Consider the following 23,852-nt stretch of genomic DNA (forward strand, 5'->3'; position numbering starts at 1 on the left):
TACGTATCAGCTGTTCGGTGACAGTTTGCCAGCCGTAGCAGAGTGTCGAGGTTTATTGTTTGGGAAGCAATATGGCTATCTGGTGATTAGTAACAGTGCGATACGCAGACAAAGGGGCAACGCAGTTCTCATGATAATTGGAGACGCGTTGTTCGTTCTGTTCTAGTTTATTTAAGTAAGAAACGAGGGAAAATTCGGTAGAATGTTGGAGCTGGAGGTGGTGCCCGAGAGATCCCTCGGCTGCGAGCAGTGGGAATTTATTTTAGGCAAGTGACGAAACACGCTCATAATGTATCGCGGCTATGTCGTATTACGCATAATTTTCCAACGATTAAACGTTTCCTACCCGATCCGCGAAATTTGCGACGAACAACGAAAAATATAAACGGAAGCCCGAGTGTCTAGTGCGTCTTATCGATGCTGCCTGTCATGCCAGCGTTCTCGCTCTGCTATTTCGTTCTATTTGTAAACACCTCGTTTGACAATCGCGCGTAAACAAAGAAAATGGAGTTTATTATGAATATTTTGTTGCATTATTATGTAATTGTTGACAACTATCGCCACTTTGTTGAAGCTTTTAGAGGGAGATAGTCGATTGCCAGACTGATTATTAAGCAGAAATAGATACATAGTTGCAATAACATCATAAATATGAATAGAACTTGGAATGAAATGTGTGGAACCTCGTTAGGTGCTTGTTTATGCGTGCTTAATGTAAAGTAACACACGAATGGTAGATAGAAAATGAACCGCAGTGCAAGTTGCTTACGGAAGATGGCTTTTTTAATGCTGGTATTATTCTAGGTATGCATTTTTCTCAGTCTGTGTCAATAATTCAATCCCAAGTGGGCATTATACGGGGAGTACAAGTACTTTATAGCGATAGTGTGAGTATACATTGATAGAAATTTATTTTTATTTTATTTATTTTTCCTCTATTGTCTTTGGTTACTAAATTAAAATATGTTTCACAGAATCCTTTAGATGTAGATTTAGTAATAAACTTACCTCACGATGGTGTACGGCTTATATTTGACCCTGTGGTGCAAAGGCTCAAGATAATTGAAATATATAATATGAAATTAGTCAAACTTAAGTACTGCGGTTTGCCATTCAATTCACCAGAGGTTTTGCCATCGATCGAACAGATTGAACACTCCTTTGGAGCAACACATCCTGGTGTTTATGATAGTGACAAACAGGTATGATGTATCTATTTTACAGACAAGTTGACATGAATGTGGACATCTAAAGATTATCTATAATTATCTTGTATTGTTTTTAGGTGTTTGTTCTAAATTTTCGAGGATTATCATTTTACTTCCCCATTGACTCTAAGTTCCAACCTGGGTATGCTCATGGTTTAGGGTCACTGCAATTTCCAAATGGAACTTCGCCGCTTGTAGCAAAAACAGCCATCTATGTCGGTAATATGGCTGGTGGAAGCGGAAGCGACGAACATAATTTAAAGGCACCACCGCCACCTCTACCGCTCGTAATTATTTTTTGTTATAGTTTAGGATATGTGCAAGCTAAGACGAGAATGATACATGTTCATCTTTTGGCAGGTCTGCTATCACAATAACTTGTATTTGGAAAAGGCAGATGTTTTGCGTGACAAAGCACGTACTCGAGGTCTCAGATTGCATCTTTTCACGGAAGGTAGCTCTGTAACAAGGGTACTACTGGAGCCGAAGAAACGCTGCTTAACCAAAGAGGTTATATTTTATAATATAATTTTGTTCTCGTACTATGGCTCGCTATGAGTATTTTTATATTTGGACAACAAAAATGTTATATTATTTTAGGTGTTATTTGGCGATACGTGCGAAGATGTGTTGAGCGCCTTGGGGGCACCTTCTCGAGTGTTTTTCAAAGCCGAGGACAAGATGCGTATTCACAGTCCTCACGCGCACAAACGTGATAAAATAAGGCGATCGGATTTCTTCTATAATTATTTCAGTTTAGGATTGGCAAGTATTTTTAACTCAACTGAATGCTGTACATTTTACAACTAAAGCTGTACGTTTAAAACTCACGTTATCGTTTGTAGGACGTTTTATTCGATGCCAAAACCCAATGTGTTAAGAAATTTGTGTTACACACAAATTATCCAGGGCATTATAATTTTAATATGTATCATCGTTGCGAATTCTCTTTATCTTTGCCGCCCGAAAATAATTCCAGTGAATCGGCAAAACTCATAGATGTTTCCCCTTCTCCAGTTATGGTATGATACACCTATTTATTTTATTTATATTTGAAATTTTGAAATTATATAAACTACTCCAAAAGAAACGTGATTCGATCAAATTGCAGGACTCTGAATCGATAATTATTTCTCAAAGTTTTACTCGAGCTACGTCCTACAATTTTATAATTAGGATGCGTATTTATACTGAAGTCAAAATAACTTCAACCTCTTTTTCTTCTTTAGATCACTGCCTATACAAAATGGGATAGAATAAGCGAGCAACTGAAGGCGAGTGCACGACCAGTGGTCTTGAACCGTGCGTCTTCGACGAACACGACAAATCCATTTGGTTGTACGTTTTGTTATGGTATACGCGACGCGATCGTCGAGGTCATGGCAAATCAACACATTGCGAGTGTAACTTTATACAGAGCGGCGTGACCTTGATAATTCACATACTATGGTGCATTATAGAGCGCTCGTTAATGAGCAGATAAAGGAATGGCATTAAAAAGATTAAAAAAAAAAAAAAAAAAGAAAATGGGCAAGTTTCAATGTTGGCAATTACATAATAACATTCGTTCGAAAGACTGTACGATCGAGAACAGAAGTGTCAAGAGTAATGCATGTAAAAACACTGACGGAGTTCTTTTTAACGCTAATGTAACCTGAAACTGTGAGGATGTTAGGTAAAATAACGTGCGATTACCGAGAAGGCGATGTGGTGTGAGGCTCAGAAACCAAGCGATATCATTTTGAATATCACATATTGTTGCTTATAACATTTTACATTTTTCCTTGGAGTTATCTATCAAGGAAGTCAAATAGAAAAAAAAACGAAAAAAAAATATGAAAAACGCAAAAAGAAATCAACTAAGGGGTACAAGTGTCTGCAATATTCGATAATATCATCTTTAATATACCGTTTTTATCATTTGATTATAAGTTTTAAATATAGTAAATAAAAAAAAAATGGTTTTGTGTGAGCAATCAATACTACGATATCTGAGCTCGATAAAAAAAAAAATAGTTCCAGAGGATAATAAGAATTTTGATAGATGATGATAAACCTACAGTGATTATAACAATAACGATTAATAACCGTAAAATATAATAATGTGCTTAGTGCAAGTAAAAGAAATATCTAACTTTCGTAAACCAAAATTTTGTAACCGGTGTTTCGGACAACAGATAACGAACAAACAATGAATGGAGCAAAAATAATGTTTGGATGTAGAAATCACACGGCGCGATAGGCACGATACACGTACGAATGACGTTGCCCATTCAATCTGTATAGAATTGAACGTAAAAATATGAATTATAGTATCCTAAATGTACCTTACATTAATTTCTTAACAAAAATAGTAATGGATTCTCTTTTGAAACAAAAAGTACTCGGACAACGGAACAGTCTACGGAGGAAAACATAAATATGTTTGTTTGTACAAGAGGAAGATGGCCTGCTTTTTACACTTCCATCTATTAAACTCTGACCATTGTGATACGCCAGATTATAAGGCCCATTAATTATATCGATTACTTGTTTGCATTAACACACAAAAAAATGATATTTAGTTAATAATATACTTTCTTATATTTCTCTCTGTGCCGTTAGGTAATATCGCGGTATAAATATATGCGCAGAATCCGATTAGTCGTTAATGTTTTAGTATTTAAATGTAACATTGAATTCCTCTATAAACCTGCTGGAAAGCAGCTACTCACGGAAAGTTTCTTTTTCTACAAATTTGAATTCACTTCGATGTTAAATTGCACAATCGTATACCCTATTCCGAACTGTTCTCATTAATTATAGGGTATTAAAAAAAAAAAGTATGTTTTATGTAATGTATAAACTTCGATAGTTGATAAATTACAATGATTATAAGATCTGTAACGAATAATAATCGTAAAATATAATAACGATTACCGTTGAATGGACATACGACGTATGAACGATAATTACTTTGATTAACACTTTTATCTGCGTAGACTCGCGATAGCTTTGTTTATCCTATTCGCTCGTCTAGGAAAATGTTACATCCACATTCTCAAAGTAAAATACTGTTACGTTGGTTTGCACAAAATTTTGAAAATTAAAGAAACCAGAAGAAACAATTTCATTCATTTTTGTAACTAAAAGTAGTTGTTATTCCTGAAGCGAAAAAGCTCTTTGACAGAATTTGTGTTCAATCGCAAAGAAGGAGTAACTGTTATGATTCTCTTTAATTTTCAAAATGAATTTTGTATAAATTCTGTCGCTTTTACCAAGTGCTGGCTTTTCTTTGCTGTTTCGAATTCGAATGCCAAGTGATCTCATCGCGTCAAACTCACGATTCGAAAACGAAATGGGGAAATAAACGGTGAACGAAAAAAGTGTTAATCGACTCGTAATTTTGCAAAGTGGGAGACGCAGACGGCGCTTGCGCAACTAGTAAATTGCGCCTGTTCTTGTTTCTCAAAATCCTATTTCGACGGAATACCTCCTATTTTGTGACGCTACGATAAACTGATTTTGCGTGGAAACTATTTCGAAGTAAATATACAGAGTATGAAATCTTTCTTACAAATTGAAACTGATCGAGTACACGATGAAAAAATTAAAAAGAAAAAAAAAACAATTATCAAATCAGCAGGAACTTTCAGAAATTACGTACTCTATATAATTACTTTCAATAATCCTCCCTGAAATCTCTCTCTATTTAATTTATACGAAAAGATAATTTTGTATTGAATGAATTATAAAATCGTGTAAAACAATTTTCGATAAATCATTTCTCTTTCGCAGCTCTGACTTCAATACTCCTCGTTAAGAAGTTTTATTCTCCGATTGGCGACATTGCTCGCGAACGACGAAAACGATATTCGAACATCAAATGTTTTGAATGTAATAAAACAGCAATTTCTGTTTATGGTTTACCTCTTTTATTTCCTTTTGCGAGGGCTTCTTAAACTGTCGAGTCCACGGGCGATGTAACTTTGCTGTGGTTCGATGCTCCGCGACAGTTTGTACCTGTTCATTTTAATTTCGTTTAACCTGTCTCCTTGTGTCATGGCTCGTGGATCGTTGTCCTTATATTTCTGCGATTCGCGTTCAGAATTCTCCGTTGCTCTGATGTTCCTTAATTTTCCTGCAAGGAAATGCAACGAGGGATTATTATCATGATAAATGAAATAAAACACAGGGTTCGAGAAGCAAAACAGTCGATTGATCAACGCAGGTAACGAACATTGAGAATTTTCTAATGGGTTGTCTGATAACTTACTCGTTTGATATTTCATTGCGAGCGGAATTAACGCAGAAACCAATTTAAAGAATCACATAAAACGAGGAGACTTAAATTACGATTGCTTTTAAACGTGCAAATTCGTTCATTGGCTCGTTCCAACTCGCGCATACGCACTGTTTTATGTGCCAGTAAAATATTTAATATGACCATAAAATTGGCGCCCTTAATCGCCCCAGAAAATAATAAAAGTATAAATGAATTAGGAACCCGCATCAATTTCTGTAGTTACGGTACTGCACCTTTAGCCATATTGGACGCGCATGCGCGATTTGGAAGTAACACTGATTTTGGCGCGACAGTTAATTTCATCGAATAAAATATTTTATTCGTAGAAAACTGCCTCATTTGACACGATTACACATATTGTACGTAACATACGACTAGTCGTTCTGCTTAGATTTCTATTTGATTAATTAGAAATCCTTGTATTTAAAGTAAATTACTATTGACCGGAGAACTATTTATCGATATTGGATGCTGCGTCGTACTGCCTCTGCGCGGACTAAAGATGTCTGCCAAGTAGTCCCATATTCATGCGCAATTAAGAACATTAATATTTTATAAATAGAAGTCTCTTGAGTTTGAGCTATGAGTTCTAAAAAATGTCTATATTTTATTCTTTCATTTTTACTCTTCCTTTTGTGTAAAAAGTTATTGAAAAATAAAAAACTTCACGTTCAATGATCAAATTAGACTCGAACCAGGATGCGCGCGCAGCCTGCCGGATTGACCGCGCAACACTGTCGGTTGAAAAGTGCAAAGGAGAAGATGGGACGTCGCAGCATCATTATAATTTCCCAATTTCTTGTGAAAAATGACCTTCAAGACATTTCCAGAATGACAAATTCGATGTGTGCCTGCTGTATGATGTGTATGTATGCATAATAATTGATGATCAATAGCTTTTCGATATGAATATATGAAATATTGTATAAGACCGATTCGACCTTGATGCAACTACAATCTAACGTTAACATTTTGCTAGAATTTTGGCATAATTATGCAATATTTCATGATAAATTAGCTCTCGGTTTTAAAAGAATCCATTATTGCGAAGTATTGTTACGAATCTATGGTTAATTAACAATCACTCGTAATAATTATCCCGTTTGCAATTATTTCGATCCCTTCGTCTGCATTTCTTTATAAAAGTGGACGTCATTTATGGATCGAATAAATTTTTGTGAATATAAAGGCGTGAAAATATTGGAATCGAATATACCTAAAATTCTCGTGAATTTCGTCTTGTTCGTTTTCTCCAACGGCCGATTCTCGTCCTTGTTGGATTCTGAAATTATTCAAAAGTATTTTCATTCAATATTTCGATCAAATATACTTTTTCTAATTTGGTGAATTCTAGATTTCGAAGAGCTTTTGTTACAGTTGCTGTTGTTATTAATCACTAGACTGCGGAACTTTATGGAAAATAAAATATTCGCGAACGTCCCTATAAAAATTGAACCTAAATAGAAATTTATTTTATTTTGCAAATATTATAAGATAAGCTTTACTTTCAATCTTTTTTATATTCTTGCATATTGTTTGCATTTTGTAGTTTCTTGCACGTTTAAATTTTTAATCACCTAACACCTTTTAATCTTTAATATCTTAATAGTAGAAGGGCCGATTTTTAATAACAACAAAATAAATTTCCCTAGCCAGGACGATTTTCCTTCAGTCCTTCCTACGGTTGTATCGTTTAAATTTTTCAGGTGCTGATAGAAACATTTACCTGTACATCCATTATCAGAAGAACCGCGCATTCTTCTTTCAAGTTTATCTGCTACCGAGTATATTCCCAATTTGTGGTGAAGTATCACGTTGTCATCGCCATAGTACTTCAATCTGTAACATAAACTCATGGTTAGGAAACCATAAACAAAGTAAGTGTCTAAAATAAATTTAAATATTATTACTAGGGTGCGGATCTTTATGCAAAATAAAATCTTTGCAAACGAAGCTAAAAAAATTAAAACTAAATAAGAATTTATTTCGCTTTAAGTATTATAATATGAATTTTACTTTCAATATTTTTTTATATTACTAACTATTAGCAATATAAAAACGTTCTAGATAATGTTAAGGTCGATTTCACGCAAAAATTTCAATTACTTGTACTGTCTGCCTGCGTGGAGCAAATTCTTTTCAATGTTCTCCAACCACGTTTGTTGGTGCCCGATAACAGAACCGGGTCGGCAAATTCTTATCCAAGCAATAGCTTCTCTGGCCGTCATTTTGTAATGTTTTATCAAGTATGCCGCAATTAGGGAACCTGTTCTTCCGAGACCAGCCTGGGACGATTGTAAATAGAAAATAAAATAAATGTACAGCAGGTAAACACACGAGTCTCGTAAAGAAGTAGGGATCGATATTACTTTGCAATGAACTGCTATCGGTCCGGTGGTGTTTTCGCTGAGCGAGAGAAACTGATTCAAAACTCTTCTGGGTGGAACGGTACCGTCTGGCATGAACATTTCGTAATGCGTGATGCCAGCTTTGGTGAATCTGTAAAATTTGTATCAGATGTAATAGAGGAACGGTAGAGCAAAGGGTTACTTTAACTCCTTGCACTCGAGCGTCGACAGTGTTTATTCGTGTTAGAGTATGTCGAACCTAGAATCGTAGACCTTCCACAAGTCTTGTAAATTTTGCATACATACCTGGACGCATCGTAAGTCTTTTTATTTAGTCTGACGACAGCGGTGACTCCGTTTTTTAAGAAATAATCGATGTAACACTCTGGAGGATTGTAAGGGGTCCCAGGTTCGGTGCTGGGACCAACGAAGCCTAGGAATTTTTGGGGCACCATCCAGTTCAAGTCACCGTTTCGCATGTCCTCGTACTTCTCGTATTCGACCAGATCAAAGTCGTTGAAATTGAAGAAACCATAGCTGCCTGCTTTCTGAAGCGCGTTCAGACAATCTGTCTCACCAAACGGGTATAAAAGGACGCGTCTGCTTATTATTTGTTATCTTTGTCGTGCATTCCTCGAAGAAAAGATATTCTTTCATTGAAAAGAATACGTTTCATTTTGCGGGGTTGTCTTCACCTAATATATGGATAGTATAGATGGAAGTCCCCATAGATGCATCTTGAAACGGTTTTATCGGTACGTCGCCTCCCATGAAGAGAGCGTTGTAAGCTTCCCTCGGGCTTTTATTTAGGTACAAGACGGCATAAGAAGCTACCAAATAAGCGGAATTGGCTCTTTTGTGATCTCGTTGCGAAGTGTAATGCACGATTTGTCTGTCCTTGTGCGCCGGACTTTGAAGTTTTTTGTTTACCTTGGAACAGTATCTGTTGGCAAATTACTTTTAAAAATCGTCGAACCTAAGTAAGCTTTACTTGCACAAAGTGCAAGATCAAGCAGTACATTAAGTTATTTATTTTAAACGAGCATGTGATCAGTTCTCACTTGTATAGGCAAGCGATATTCAAAGGGCCGAAGTCGCTGTAAAAATTGTTGTAAATCAGTTCGTCGTCGATGGTAAAGAAATGAATGGTCGAGTTACTTCTTGGATTTTTTCGGTCATTGGCCAACGTGGCGAAGTAAAATTTGTCCTTAATGTATTCGCAAATGTTTGTAACATCTGGATGCTTGTAAACTGTAGCAATTGCTGAAAATAAAAACGCAGACAAACTCGGATTTAATTGAATCAAATTCGTACAATTATTGGCCGAGTTATATTCGTACCTTCTACATCGCAGAGTCTGTGATCGTAAATATTTCGACAACTTCTTAGGAGTCTCGTAGTTTTTGTCTCGCACATCGTGCAGCGATACTTATTTTTACTTCGCAAATTGGACATTTATCATCTTTCGAGCGAATTTTCAATAGCGGTAACAAAATCTATTGCCAAGATTCTCCTGTGACTGGGTTGTGATAGCCGAACGTTGCACAATCATATCTTGCGTCAGGATTTGTTAGATGCTGTTTAATTTAACGCCGAAACGTATTGGAAAGATTAAGTTTTTAATTATTTCTACGTAGTTTCACGGAAAGCAGCTGCTCCCAAAATTGATTCACGGTTAACAAAGCACATGATTCTCTAAACCTAGAGCATAGAAATGAAATGTGATTTAACGATGTTTAAAATATTAACAAAAGTGGTGGGAGCAAAAAGGTAGTTTACTTAGAAAATATTATATAATTTTTAGATGAAAAATATTTGTTTTCAAGGCGAACATAACGGGGAAAGTATTAGAAACACGAGTTTAAACTTTTACGTACCCTAGGTAGTTCTCATTTTATAACAAAGGGAAGCCTGCCCTTAGACTTACGATAATTTAACATGCCAAATTGCTTATCTCATGTTTGACACATCAACGTGAAGTGTTTGTCGAGTCCTCGCGTTTTTCAGGTTTTTCTTTGAAATCATCGATAAGGTTTACCTCGAGGAAAAAGATGAACAATCGATACTCAAGTTCGAATAATTCCATTGTAAATTTTTAATACATCGTGAATTATTACAGGGAATAAACGCAATGAGGAAGAGGAGAATGAAGGGATTGCAGAACGGAGGACATTGGAGAATGGAGAGGGTGGGAACGAGTCGCAGATCGCAGGTATCGATCAATAAAATATTTTAATATTTTCAATAATCAAGCGTGTAAGATTACAAAATCTCACTGTATAAGTTTCTTTAAAAGTTTGAACTGCACGATTTAGACGATCAAACATAATACTTAATAATCGATTTTTACTTTTCATTCTTTGCAAAAGGTTTTTTCAGCTTTTAAATTATCGATTTACATTAAAATTAAAATTTTTATCTGTAACAGTATAATATGTGCATGCCACGTCTAGATATACATGAAACTTATATTTTACCATTTTCGTTTGATAAGTATAACGTATACACAGCATAACTCAACGAGATAAGCAATACTTTTGCGAAGTATTACCCTTAAAGAATGAACTACCGTTTGTGTTGTTATGGGAAATTTTCCTCGAAGATGCACGCATCGATGGCGGTGTCGCTCAATCGTTTAGCTCGTCACAGGCGGTGCTTTCTTCTAAATCGAGACGTCGCATACGGACGTGTTCCCTATCCAGGTTGCATAAACCGCGGCATCGGTCTGCAGTACAATTTGCGAGTGCACCGGGAAGTACTTTAACATGCAACGTGGAACCCGACCGGTAAAGCGACGAGAGGCGGTGGATATCGCGTCGGCGTCCGATCGGTATTTACGATTCAAGAGAAATCTTTTCTCGGGACAGGAGGCGGCTACGTCCATCAGTCCGTGCATCCATTCCTGCGTCCGTCAATCCGTTATAATTTCTCCGTTAATAGAATCCGAGATTTCGTAGCGAATCGTGCGAAGCATTCGAATACATCTCGTCACCATTCTCTCCTTTCTCCGCTCTTCCACCTTGTCGTCTTCCTTCGTTCCCTCTTTCACGTCTCCCCACTACTAGGACTGACCCTTTTCGCGTTATTTTCTCTCTGGCTAGGAATAGAACCCTTGGATTCTCTCTTCCCTGTCGTGTCTCACGTCTTTTTGTTCTCCAGACTGTATTGTAATTTTAGGACTCGTAGAATTACTCCCTTGAAGGGAGAATTAGATGTTACATAATATAGAGTACTCTGTAGGGAACACTCGGTAAAGTAGAACGCTTGGTCGGCAAGGCTGGTAATTTAGACAGCTGCGACCAACTTGGATTCTGATCCCAGCAGTAGCTAATCAGAGCGACCTGACTTACCGACCGTCTGTTCTGTATTACCAACTCTTTCTCGGATGCTGCCTCCCACAGGAGTGATCGATCGATTGATTTATTGTCATTGGTTTACAATTCGTGGATGTTTAGATCTCTCGCATACATCTCCACCTTTTGTTATGATCCCATAGGGATCTATCAGAAAGATTCGCCATCTACTGGCTGAAATGTCAATCCAATCGTCTTACTTCTCACCTCCTTCTACTTTGAAGTCTTCCTCCGTCTACTTCTGGCACATCTCTTATTCCTCGAAGTTCTCTTCCTGTGCTTCGGGCTGTCGTTCTCTTCATTTTTCTTTTGGCTCCTCGAAGGTATCGTAATCGTGTTCGTACACGTATGCAAAGCCCAACCCATATCTTCAAGCTGATACGGTCGCGCGTGTGCGCGCTACTAAGGCGGAACGCATGGCGATAAGGTCGAATCGAATTCGTTCGACTCGCCCTGCTTGGCAGATCTTCCAATTGGTAAACGAGTCGCGTGAGATTTCACCGGTGATTTTACGCGAAACGGGTGCGACTTGCAACACCGAATCGGTTTTCGTCTCTTCGCTGGATGCGTTCGAGGTGTTGTCTGTCAGTCAGCTCAGGTTTTATCACTCGAACAGCCGCGAGAAGCTGCACATAAAAATACGCGGTGCAAAATCCGTCCTTTCTAGGATAGCAAAACAATTTTTGTCAGTGTTTGCCCATTTATTAACCATCCTACGCGATACAAAATTCATACCGGTGCCGAAGAACCGAGCATTAACCATTTTCGAGAACTCTGATCGTTAAATCTAAATTCCGTCCAAGTTTCCCATTGTTTACAAGGAAATCCCCCAAAGATAATTTTACCAAGAAGACACGATGAGTCGTCCTGGCGAACGTTTGGGTCGTTAAAAGTTTCGAGAAGGCGTCCGCGCGAACGCTGATCGCGACCAACATCCTCTGCGGTCATCGTGTGCGGCATCAAGATCCGCTCATTGTTTCTCTAATGCATATTGACTATTAACAGCAAATCCGTTTTCCTTATACGCAGGGATATAACTACGTCACGTCCTTATTCGCTAAGCAGTCCCATCGGCTACGTTCATCTTCGAGCCGCGTCCATATTCGGCGGACCTACCCACGCGCAATGCTGGTCGCGTTCGCAGAGGTGCCTTACCTGTTTGGGGATCAATCGAAACGAAACGTCGATGGATTAACCATCCGACGGTGTCGTATTAAAATTGTAGGAAGCAATAGCGCGGGAGAAGACGCCCTTCACACTGGAGAAGATTAGAGGGAGCTAGGAAGATGGGAATAGTTACTCGATTCTGTGTTTAGTTGTCTTAGGATCTAACATATTGTAGGTTTCGAGGCCTCAAACCTCTTCGCTAAATGTATCTACACTTTCCAAAGTAAAGTTCTGTTGGTGTTGCGTCAAACTCCAACAGAAGACGAGTACTCGAGAATCGGAATCCTCTCGTCGGTATTCAACGCTCTTATCCGGCTGTAACGTTACCCGAGATACGCTCGCTTAAAATAGATCTCGAGCGATACTCGCTGTAAACGTAATTAGCAAGCGTGAACTCGCTTCCAAGCAATGGAAGGTGTTTTTTTCCTCGACCGACCTTGCTCCGATACGTGGCGATTGAGAGAGGTTGTTGATCGTCGAAAAGAGATCGAGTCTAATGTTGAATTTTCCACAAATGTTCGAGACTCGACTTTCTTGAACAGCGGGAATTAGATTAACTGTAATTATTTTATGGTAGCTGGATGACATCTTCCGAGTGACATACATCCTCCAGAGAGTAGTGACTCAAGAGATCATTGAAGAAAGTATTTACGTGTTCGCTTCGGTAACCTACGAGGAAAAGAAAAGTAAAAATTCTCCAAAAATAGCTACCACACTTCGGACTGGTAACTAGTGCCACCAGGTTGGCTAAAAATTCATCGATTCGAGACACGTATAGGAACGTTATCCTAGGAATGGCGACTTACGTAACGCTGTTTCGGGATGAGCTTAATCGACAGCTCTCAAATTCGACGAGCTTCCGCGACGTATATCGATCATACGTTCTTCAGATTCGTGTGTCATGGTATACGAAGCGTCAGGAAATAGGCTGAATGCTTTAAGTCATTGCTACGGCATCCTTGATTCGATGCACGTAGGGAAACACTGAATAGTGTCATCGATCATTAAACTTTAGCGGGGGATCGATTTCTCTGACTCTTTCGTTAGAAGACGTAGTCTTCGATACGTTTTGTGTGTAAGTGTGGCGCGGCAATTTTTGAAAATGGAAGAACGAAGAAAAAATAAATAAGCTAAAAATTCTCCCACTTTATCTAGAGAACTGGCCATCCTCCAGATTCGTCGATCAGCGTTATGGAAGCGTCAAGAAAGTAGGATCACCGCATTTGGGTCAACTCGTTGTGTCATCATTCTAGCTGAACTTAGGATAAGGCATCATGGATTCAAAACACGTAAAGAAACATCGAACGTGACCTTCGTTCATCAAACCCTATAGAAGGATTCCATCCTTTGATCAATATCCCTGTTTGGTCATCCACATCGAACCCACCGAAATATCAACGAGACGTTACTGGTTGGACGATGTCGGTTCTCGACTGCTACTTCTTTGAAGTACAGTGGATCATGGAATGCCTGAAAGAGGCGACGTCTTTACCTCGGTATCTAACAATAAGTACGAAACGAGATTCCTGTCACAAAACACACCATGGCTGAAATTGATTACTCGGAGAGCGATTGTCATTCTTCGGGTTTATAGGTCACCGTCTCGGAAGCGTCAGAAAAGAAGGCTGGCTACGTTTGGGTCAGTTAATCGTGTCATCAGATTGGTTAGGATATCTTCGATTCGAGACACGTAAAAAAACATCAGGCTAGTCCTTCGATCACGAAACTCAATAGAAGAAACCATCTCTACGAGCAGCATCGCTGTTCCAAAGAACTAATTATTAGAAGGTTAAAAGAAGACTCAACTAGGCTCAGCAGTCTAAAAATAGGAGAAGCTCTTTTGTTACACAACGACATTTTAAGTAAGAACTCAAATGCCTTGTAAAACACACGAAAACTAGTTGCTACTCTTCAATTTCACAGTCCGAGAAGGTCCATCGTGTTATCGTTGCGTCCAGAACATCCTCTATTCAAACCACGTAAGGAACCATCGAATCAGTCCTCCCACAGAACCGCCAAGACGAAGCTTTTCACCTGGAAATCGCATCGAACCGCGAGGACGATTGGAATGTGCGTCGAGAAAGCATCGGTGCGTCTCCTCCGCCCTGGCTCGATAATTTGGATGGTTGCACAGCCGCGAGCCAAGAGCGGAGTAACTGGCACATAGACACACCGGTACCAAAATACCGACGCACAAGAGAGCCAGCCTGAGGAACGTGTACGGGGACACGAGGTGTACGTGTTCTGCGAGCGAGAGGCGAGCGAGGGATAGATGCTCGCGAGCAGGCGGCTCCGCTTCCGCGTGGACTGGACAATTGCCTTTGACATGCGTCTGCTCTCTTTTCACATGGATTTCAAGTTCTGTTCTTCTTCGACGGAGAATCTTCGTTAGAACACTTGGCTTAGGATCCTCAGGTTTAGGGACGGCTACTTTCATGACAAATTCGTTTCTAATCCATGATGCATCAGGTTCTCAGCTTTGCTAAAGCCTTTCACCATATCGTGGCGTTAATTAGTCTCTCTATCTTGAATATCAAAGCCCTTCTTCATTAGAAAACTTAGCTTAGGATCTCAGGTTTAAGGATCGCTACATTTAATGCAAATTCGTCTCTGAACCATGATGCATCAGGTTCTCAGCTTCCCTAAAACATTCCTCTTACCACATCGTGTCGCTAATTAGTCTCTTCATCTCGAGTATCGAGGTAGCTAAAATGTTCTTCGATATTCTAAATAATATGAAAGCATCTCCAGTCCATCGAAAACAATTTATACCTAAGTACCGCGAAGCCTTGTCGAAGAAAGCTGTGGCTGAGACCACGCCATCGGGTTACTCTCCCGGTGTCTCTCCTCTCGTCTCCTATTCTCTCCGGATGACCGCGGTCGATACGCATGAGCATTCGAATCACGACGGGCGCGAGCGGGCACGTAACAATTTCTGTTCTCGGGACTGGAGCCACTGGATGGCGATCCTTTCCAGTTGGGACCGCGTCGCGCATCCGTCCAGCCTTGGACACGCGCGTTTTTAATCTTCCTCGTCGGCGGGGAGCCTCTCTCGAGCCTTTCGTCCCCTGCACTTGCACGACTTCCCGAGGAAGAGGTGGCGAACATATTGGGAGAGGCGCGAGGCCGTGGGGGCGCGAAATCGATTCGGAAGATAGAACGAGGGAACCGCAAGATGAAGCACCTGCGGCCTTTCCGCGTATTTAGTCGATTATGCGACTTCGGTTTTTATATACATTGTTCATCCTCGAATGCTCTAAACGAGTATCTTGCTCGAAGGTCATGAAAGTCTCGGTTGACATCAATAATTGATCGTAGCTTAGATATCTTTATAAGACTAGTGAAATTCACTCTTGTTAATACTATCCGTCGATAGTCCGCGCCTCGGTTCGAAAGCTGAGATGTAAAGATCCGCGAGCAGAGAAATTTGTTGATCCTCGTCTGCAGGTATTCCGCTCGCTGTTTTAATTTATCGCGATCCTACGTGATTCCCGTTAGGATGATGAACGTCTTGGTTCGGTCGCTGCGTCTTCGGAGCGAATTTATCTTCATAACTGTGCGCGGACGCTCCGACGGACAAAAGATTCGATTGTTATTCATAAGGTAACCTAATACGCGAAATGACCCTTTCGAAGTGTCACAGACCTACCTGGGATAGCAAAACAATTTTTATTTTCATTAGGGCGACGAGAATAGTTGAAGCTTTCGAGGGTTGGAAGGTAGACTTCCCGGTAGCTCTCTTCAGAAACTGTCAGGCCACTCTCTGATTCATTATAAGCGTACAAGAGGTTTCGATAATAAATAAACAAATACATATGATGCAAGCATGGATAGATTAATTTATCGAACGGAGAAGAGGTGATTTGAAGATACTCGAAGATGTCGACTCTGTGGTGGATTTTCTTTACCTTTATCTAGTCTGGGGAATCCCTGTTGAGGACGTGGTCGTTTTCTATGGCGTTGCGACAGGGTTCCTCTTCTCTGAAACGCTCGTCCAGGCGCTGGCTGTTCTTCCCGCTCTCTCGCGGGTCAACGTGTCCCAGGTTTCAATCGTTGATGACGATATTTCAACATTCGACTGTCGGTGGTGATCATGGTGCAAGATTTAAGTCTTGATTCACCGGGACGACCATTGATACGCGCGTCAGGTACACGCTGAATTCTTATGCTAATGCGAGAAAGGAGCCGAGAAGACAATACATCCACATCCACACGGTCGCTCCCGCATCTGTATACACTTTGCGTCCCGTATTCTGTATTCTGTCAAGTGAATTAATACAATCACGAGGACCGCCGGGTGATTTTAGATGCGGTGAGATCGTGATCGCCGCGCCGGGCTCTTTATTGGGCTTTCTCATTGGGAAACGGAGATCGGGTCGCGATCATCCTGACCTTGGGAACCCCATTTCTAATCGAATCGATATCTTCTTCTCGTCCCGAGACCAACGCGTCGATAGCTTGCGACTGAAATCGTTTCAAAAACATACGCGATGCCTTGAAATAAAAGTAATTCAAAATTGTAGAACAGAATGCCTTCGCTTGTCTTTTCCACCCCGAGGAGATCGATTCATGGTTACAAAAATATCTACCCCTACATTTTCCGTTAGTTTCAGCCTCCTCGATTCATTCGCACCTCTACCTCGCCCTGTTCACCCTCGGTTCACCCTGCTAATCAGTTTCTTCCTCGAAGATGGCGAAACCGCGCGCCGCTTCGTGTCAGTCACGTCCCCTCGAGGGGCTATGGTTGCAAAGTAGGCTTGTACTTCGTGAAAATTAATCGTCGCCGAGCTGCTGGTCCTTTAATAACTCGTCGCGCATATGCGAAAAAAACATTGCGCATACGTTTCTTTTACGTGATCGATTTATTGAGTTGTTTCGTTAAGAAAGTCACCGTGCAGACGAGTCTCCTCTGACCCCCACCTCCACGTGGGGGCCTCTCTGTAGCACACGATACACGTGGAACATACTTCCGGTTGGCTGGTACCCGAACATTACGGTATCGACAACTTCCGGTCATCACGTGCCCAACGCGAACCTCTAAACCGTCGGGCAGATCTCACGAAACGAATACGTATCTACCCGCGTGGCGTGCGCATTAAGATAACGCGGAGTTTTTAAAGTCGACGATAACGAAGCCCCTGGGGCACTTGGACGCGCTCGAAAAGTCGCGAAAACGCTGTATTGTTGTTGAGTCTACGTTCTCGAGTCGGCCATCCTCTATCTGGAGTGGTCTACGTTTTCAGCGAGCATTAGGAGTGATTGATCAGGTCGATCGAAATTGCTTCGATGCGTTAATCTCTTCAGGCGTATCGCACGTGCCGTTGGAAGTTGTAAATGGGAGTGGTGGTTGTGGGAGAATCGTTAAGAAACGTAATTTAGACGTAAAACAAACGAGAAAGTAGAATTTTAATAGCGCGCTTCGAGATTGTTGTAAGAGAGGATTTTTTTTTTTCATTTGTCAGTAGAAGTACCTTTTCGAGTAGTAATTACAGTAATAGCTTTAAAGAGATTTCTGGAAAGAGAAATCAAGCCGAAGATGCTGTTTATCGTCCACTGCATTGGCAGCGGATGCGCGCTATTAGTTGTCGGTTAATTCATAAAAATTACTGCCGTACGGTCTGGATTTTCTTTTTCCACGATTGACCATTGACGCAGAAGAGAGAATAGCAGTAAGAGCACACGATGTAACGGGTCGTTCTGCCTGGCCAGGGTGGATGAGTGTAGCATTTCCCGTATTGCCGTCGTAACTCGCGACTACTAGCCGCGAAATGACAACTGCTGAACAACAGATAGAGGTTCTCGACCGTCGCGACGAGGAATTTCGACTTTCTAGCGATTCCGTCGCCAGCGGTATTCCGTTCGCCATCGACGGAATCGAATCCTCGTCGAGCAAGAACCACGGAAATGACGTGGATCGAAATATGAGCGTTCCAAGCGTTCGGAAATTAAATTTCGTAGGATGGCGACTTCGCTGATAATTCGCATTGTTTTCAAATGGAATATTTGGGCTGAATGTTTTCTTCGTTCCGTAGATAAGAGAACTCGTGACAAATTGTAGCAATTCGTGAGAACGGAGAACCGCTGCGTTATCCGGAGAACGAGCCGAGATGGTAGTACGTAAGTTCTCAATAATGCGACGTTAATCAGACTATATAAAATTATATATTTCCAATCCAGAAATAGGCACGGAGGAAATTACGAATCGCATCGACAGTAACGGAGCGTATCTCGATTTCGTAACGAACGAATCTGTTTGTGAAGTTTGGGCGATATTCACGCGAATAATGAATTCGTACATTTAGAAACTCGTGACGCGTTTCGAAGTTGATTGAGTCGTACGATTTAAAAAAAAAAATATTCTTCACGGAGGGTACAAATACTTATGGTACTGACTGTAATATAAGTACATATTTATGTTTATATTATATATTTTCGATTATTATTGTCGTTGCACGTTTATTAATAATACCACTGGCATCAATTAACTTCTTTCTCGTCGTACTTCGCTTGAAAGTCGAGAAACGTTATAGGTAACATATTTATCGGTCGAGTTTTTCATCGTTTTGCTCGTTTCCCAACAGATGTCGCGATGTTTCAACAAATCTTGCAGGTTGTTCAATTTTCGAGAAGTGTTATGAACAAAGCCGCATTCACGCGACATTCTGACTCATAATCAGAGACGATTTATATTCACCACCGAACGTCATATTGTCTGCGTTCATTATCTTGTCATCGATTTCGTTTGATATTACGTCCTAACGTTACAAGACAGATAACGCGTTCGAGTTCGCGGTACTCGCGTTATCAACAATTTGCGCGAGATTCAATAAAACGCCATCTACAGAAACAGTGGACTGTAACAATCGAAAAGTATCCAGGGTTTAATAATTAAAAATGATCGTTTTCAATTCGTGCATACGACTTGAAAAATTGTATCGGATTCAAATTCGTACAGATTTGTATAAAGAATTGAGATTTTAAAAAAAACCTTGTCTCGTCATCAAAACGGTGTAACATGTATTTTATATATTTTCGAATCGATGGAAATCCTGAAACAATTCCCACACATTCATTCGCCAAAAATGCATAAACATCCGCCGTCTTATTGTTAACTTTCTCTAACGTCGATCGTTTTACGACCTAAATATCCCACAGAATCGTTTCGTTTTTTTTTTTTTTCATTATCAGTTTCTTTTCGTTCACTGCCAACGCGTGGCAATCATTTTCTGACTCACAGTATTCTCGTAAACGAATCGGATTATCGAAAGAAATAATCGCCGACAAATCTTCCAGCATCGAATCGTTGGAATTCCTCTTGATGGTCGCGTTCGATCGGACGAGTCACCTTGCATCGCGCGGCCCTCGTCGATTATTATCGATCGTTTATGAATCGACGCGACCGCGGCTGGTCGCGACGTAGTCGACAGAAAAGGACTGACGTTCGTCAATTGACCGGACGAGGTATCGCAAACGAAATGATTATCATCCCCAGTGGATGACGGACGAGTGGCCGTCGTGCTGTCTAGAAGAGGGAAACCGTAGAAGGTGGGAAACCTCTCGGAGTCTCCCAACTCCAAGCTAGGAATTAGCATTGCTTCTCCGGCATCTCTTCTCTCTTCTCCGTCTACCCCCGTTGTCTTTCGCCCCTGCTCTCCTCCTCCAACGGGGGGGGAAAAAAAACCTTCTCGAAAGAGCCCTGCTTCCCGCGATTATTTCGTCCTTCCTGGCCATTTGTTCCACTGCTCAGGTCGCTTCGGCCTTGGAAACGCTCGAGGTGTTACCCCTTTGCTCTCCAGAGACGACCACAGTGGCGACAGATCTTGTTTATTTTTAATTTATCGAATTATCGAGCCCTCTCAAGTCTTATATTCGAGTCTTAACGTAGTATTAGCTCACGAATAGGTTTCTAAACTCTTTAGTTATTCTCTTGGAATGAGACGTTACATCTCAAATTTGACGTCTCTGAAACCACGCCATTACCTGTTCGCCATTTTTTAATATTCACGAGTGAATTCGTTCACCATACTTCGCCTCCAGTGCAGTTTGTCCATTTATCGTTTATATCGAGAAATCTAGTTTCCAGCAGTGAACGTGGAATAAAGTAACGAATTTAGTTCCCACATACTGCACGTTTTTGTGCCGCACAAGTCGAAGCTTCTAAAGCTGAAGAGGACGTCCAGTTTGTCGATCTCTTCATCCGATTAAGCCCCATCCCGGCCATTCCCTGGGCTGTCCCATCTCCGTGATTCTTTCGTTTCATCGGCTTTGCGTTTGCATTTTCTCGTCACCAGACCAACGCAAACAAATCGCATTCAACTTTGATTTGTCTACGCTCTTTGTCACATACTTGCATAAATTATTAGAGATCATTAACGACGGTGAAGGTATTTGGTATACTGGAGATAATCGTTTAGAAGATTCAGCTCGGTTATCCGGTTGCACTGGAACTCACCTATTTTAAAGTGTACCTCGACGTTTCCTCGATTTTAAGCAATTAAACGAGAGAGCTGGGTTACGAAATCCGAGAAAATCCACGGTTCGAGCTTACGTGCGCCGCCGGGTAGTCTTGCGTGTAAATAAATGCGTGAAATGCGTCTAATCGAGTAATAGCCGATCATTCACGTTGCATCGTACACCTGCACGCCCAGTCGTTACCTTTCGAAGACGCGTTCGATTCATCGCTATGTGATACGTAACGCGAATTTCACCGAGTTTCGTGTCTCCTTTGTGCCGGTTTCCTTGTCGAGACTGCGACGCGCGGCGCATCTCGAAGGGATCCCTCGAAAAGCTAACGATGTCTCGATTGCTCGCAGATTAGGAACTCGAATTCACAAATTCTCTCTAGGAACATTGGAGAGACGTCGCGAGAATAGTTCTCTGCGAGATTTAAACATATTTATTCAGAATTTCACGGAAAAAAATTTAATCGTTATTAGCATCGTTGAAAATTTAATCGTGAATGATGAAAAAATGGATGATTTTTCAAGATGGCTCGCGAGAGAGAGAGAGAGAGAGAGAGAGAGAGAGAGAGAGAGAGAGAACTGTTAGAGGCCGGTGTATGTCGCAGGTGGCGCACACATTGTGTCCACTACATGTCAGCAATGCGCCACTTTCTTTTCTTCGAAATACAATGCAGTTCTTCGAGGTCCCCTTCTCGATGTTCGATTCGAAATTGCCAAAATTATTCAGCTAGATGAATGTACAAGTTTCGTCGTTTACAAGAACTCTGATTTTCACTGTTTTCCTAACCGTGAGAAGCATTGAAAATATGTTAAATATAAGGTGGTAGAGATTTCAATGGTTCCACAACAATGAGACGAAGGACTTCTTGAAGTTGGATATATTCTTCTCAGGCTTGATACAGCTGAGAAAGATGACCGGAATTCTTCACAATGATACGTGTTAATCGATCGACATAGTGCGCTACAAGATGGTTATGCTAATATAAATCCGCGAGAGAGAAACTTGTGATCCATACCCAAGAATATATGCTTACAAAAGGACATGAACGATCGAATAGCCAGTACAGAACCAAGATGAAAACCCTTGTGGAGCGCCCCAAGCAAACGTCCCCGACCAAGATACCAAGTTTCCGTCTAAGTCCTTCGGCATCATCGAGAAACGAGACTCCATCTACGCGTGCTTCCTGCAAACACCGAAACTGTTCGGCACGCATCAACTGCCGAGCACGCGAAAATTCGCTAGCAACTCCCAGTCTGTTCGTCGGTACCGATATCAAACCGTTTTCGAGCATCTGCGCAGACGCGTGCCCCTCCCTCGCCACGAAAACCGAATTCCCTCGGTTTCTCAGCTGATCCCGCGTTCACGGTGACCAATTTCAACGTACCAGGTACGCAACGCGCGCCAGGATACCGAGCCGAGTAGAACGAGATAGAGCGCGGCATTTGCGCGAACAAGGGGAGACCGAGCGCAGGAGGAAGGAGAGTTAAAAAAAAAAAAAAACAGAGAAAAAAAAAGAGAGATAGTGGTACCCCAGTGACGGGGAGCAGCCCATGAAACGACGAAGAGGGCCCGAGGAGGGCTTCGATAAAGCGACAACGCGAGGAACGGAGAAGGGAGAGCCAGGGAGAGACAACTGGAGAACAAGGGAGAGAAGGGGAGGGAACGGATAAGAGGAAGCGTGGGCACTCAGGTGTGACTCTCCCGCGGGTTCTCTTGCCTCTCCTTGCCAGCAGCAACAGATACGCGGACCTTGGTCTCCCCGTGCACCTCCGGAAGTGCTCTTTATCTCTGTCGGTCTGTCCCCTCGCCCGTACCACCGTGCGTGCGTGCGTGCGTGCGTGCGTGCATGCGTGCCTCTCCAGGCCGTGCAACCGCCACGCTACCACCGCCACGATTAACCGAAATTTCGATTCTACCGAACGGTATCGACCAAACGCTCGATGACTACGACTAGTCGACCATGGGACCGATATTAGGGGAGGAGTGGTCCGGTTGTTTCGATCCAAAATTTTTGAAAGAAATCTGAGTTTTTAGCGGGCATTTTTTTTGGAGGTTCGGGATCTTGTTGTTGTTGGGCCTTAAATTGAAGTCTGTATCATTTGTTTAACTTCGAGAGTGGGAGATGATGTACGAATCCCTTCGTTTGTTGCGTTACTTGTTGAGATCTTTGAATTGGGCGGTTTGAGTAAATGGGAAATAACGAAGATCTTCTTTCGGAGATTAGAGAGTCGAGAGAGTTGTGCTGAAATTTAGAAGATTGTCAAGTTTATCTTGAAGGCTACGTTTATTTTAGTATCCCACCTGTTAGGATCTTAGATTTAGTATAGATAGGCAAATACGAATAATAAGTAAGCTTTGTTATTGATAGAATAATAGGAAATGGAGGACTCTTAGGAGCACGCGTTCCATCATCTTTTACGATTCGTCGATTGAATTAGTACGAGGCGAGGTATTGCGTGGCAAGTTTGCATGCCTCTGCGTATATCACGCAATCTTATCGAGGCCGTGCTGATACCAGCACATTTTGACAGTCTCGGCTGCGAGAGATCGATGGAAACCTTCCTTGATAAATCATCCTCGGTCTCCGTGATTCTGGCACGTTTAAATTCCTCCTCGATTTCGTGGAAGCTACGCGCGAAAACTCGATACCTCCTGGGATCAAAGACGATCCCCTTGGACCCGAGGAATTCTCTTCGAGTGATCAAGGTGATACAAGGATGGGATCCACTCGAGGGGAGAGGAATAATTTTTGAACGAAAAGGAAGCACGGAAATTAAAATTACCCTGTTACTTTGCAACAATTTAGAAGTTTCCCAAACTTTCCCAGAAATTTACCAAACGTAGAACATTTGTATTTTTCATGGGAAGATCATTTCGAAGGTAATATCACATCAGGCTTTACAACAATTTAGAAGTTTCCCTGAAGAGGACCTGGTCGAGTAACATATTTAATTTCGCGTTAGTCAATCTCCACTCGAGAGAAATATTTCAATTTTCGTAGGAAGACACAAAGTACTTTCCTCCCCGA

At 41.3% G+C, this 23,852-nt stretch overlaps 2 protein-coding genes and 1 long non-coding RNA gene across 4 annotated transcripts in view; 2 read left to right on the plus strand and 1 right to left on the minus strand.

Annotated features, from left to right (window-relative positions):
• LOC128891997 (PHAF1 protein CG7083) lies at window positions 1-5,111 on the plus strand. Of its 2 annotated transcripts, none has more exons than XM_054152022.1 (8): window positions 1-266; window positions 805-887; window positions 975-1,202; window positions 1,286-1,495; window positions 1,569-1,718; window positions 1,809-1,973; window positions 2,054-2,230; window positions 2,438-5,111. In XM_054152022.1, the coding sequence occupies exons 1-8, from the start codon at window positions 203-205 to the stop codon at window positions 2,633-2,635; spliced, it is 1,275 nt and encodes a 424-aa protein (XP_054007997.1). In that variant the 5' UTR covers window positions 1-202; the 3' UTR covers window positions 2,636-5,111. The 2 variants fall into 2 exon arrangements, with proteins under 2 accessions (XP_054007997.1, XP_054007998.1); XM_054152023.1 differs by lacking the exon at window positions 1-266 and adding an exon at window positions 343-733.
• LOC128891996 (dual specificity protein phosphatase CDC14C-like) overlaps window positions 5,111-23,852 on the minus strand; it is a 23,876-nt gene continuing 5,134 nt past the window's right edge. Inside the window, exons 2-11 of the mRNA XM_054152021.1 lie at window positions 9,719-9,879; window positions 9,182-9,542; window positions 8,903-9,104; window positions 8,537-8,784; window positions 8,148-8,409; window positions 7,863-7,992; window positions 7,600-7,778; window positions 7,220-7,332; window positions 6,710-6,775; window positions 5,111-5,328 (exon numbers count right to left, since the gene is read on the minus strand). Of these exons, the coding sequence (XP_054007996.1) occupies window positions 5,123-5,328; window positions 6,710-6,775; window positions 7,220-7,332; window positions 7,600-7,778; window positions 7,863-7,992; window positions 8,148-8,409; window positions 8,537-8,784; window positions 8,903-9,104; window positions 9,182-9,296 (1,521 nt within the window). The 5' untranslated portion in view covers window positions 9,297-9,542; window positions 9,719-9,879 and the 3' untranslated portion in view covers window positions 5,111-5,122. The remainder of the gene's footprint in view (window positions 5,329-6,709; window positions 6,776-7,219; window positions 7,333-7,599; window positions 7,779-7,862; window positions 7,993-8,147; window positions 8,410-8,536; window positions 8,785-8,902; window positions 9,105-9,181; window positions 9,543-9,718; window positions 9,880-23,852) is intronic.
• Window positions 6,245-10,046, plus strand: LOC128892003 (uncharacterized). Its single transcript, XR_008460985.1, has 3 exons — window positions 6,245-6,358; window positions 7,200-7,370; window positions 9,961-10,046. It is a non-coding gene; the product is annotated as an uncharacterized LOC128892003 (long non-coding RNA).

Source organism: Hylaeus anthracinus, unplaced genomic scaffold (genome assembly GCF_026225885.1).
Source record: "Hylaeus anthracinus isolate JK02 unplaced genomic scaffold, UHH_iyHylAnth1.0_haploid 12002, whole genome shotgun sequence".
NCBI classification, from domain to species: domain Eukaryota; kingdom Metazoa; phylum Arthropoda; class Insecta; order Hymenoptera; family Colletidae; genus Hylaeus; species Hylaeus anthracinus.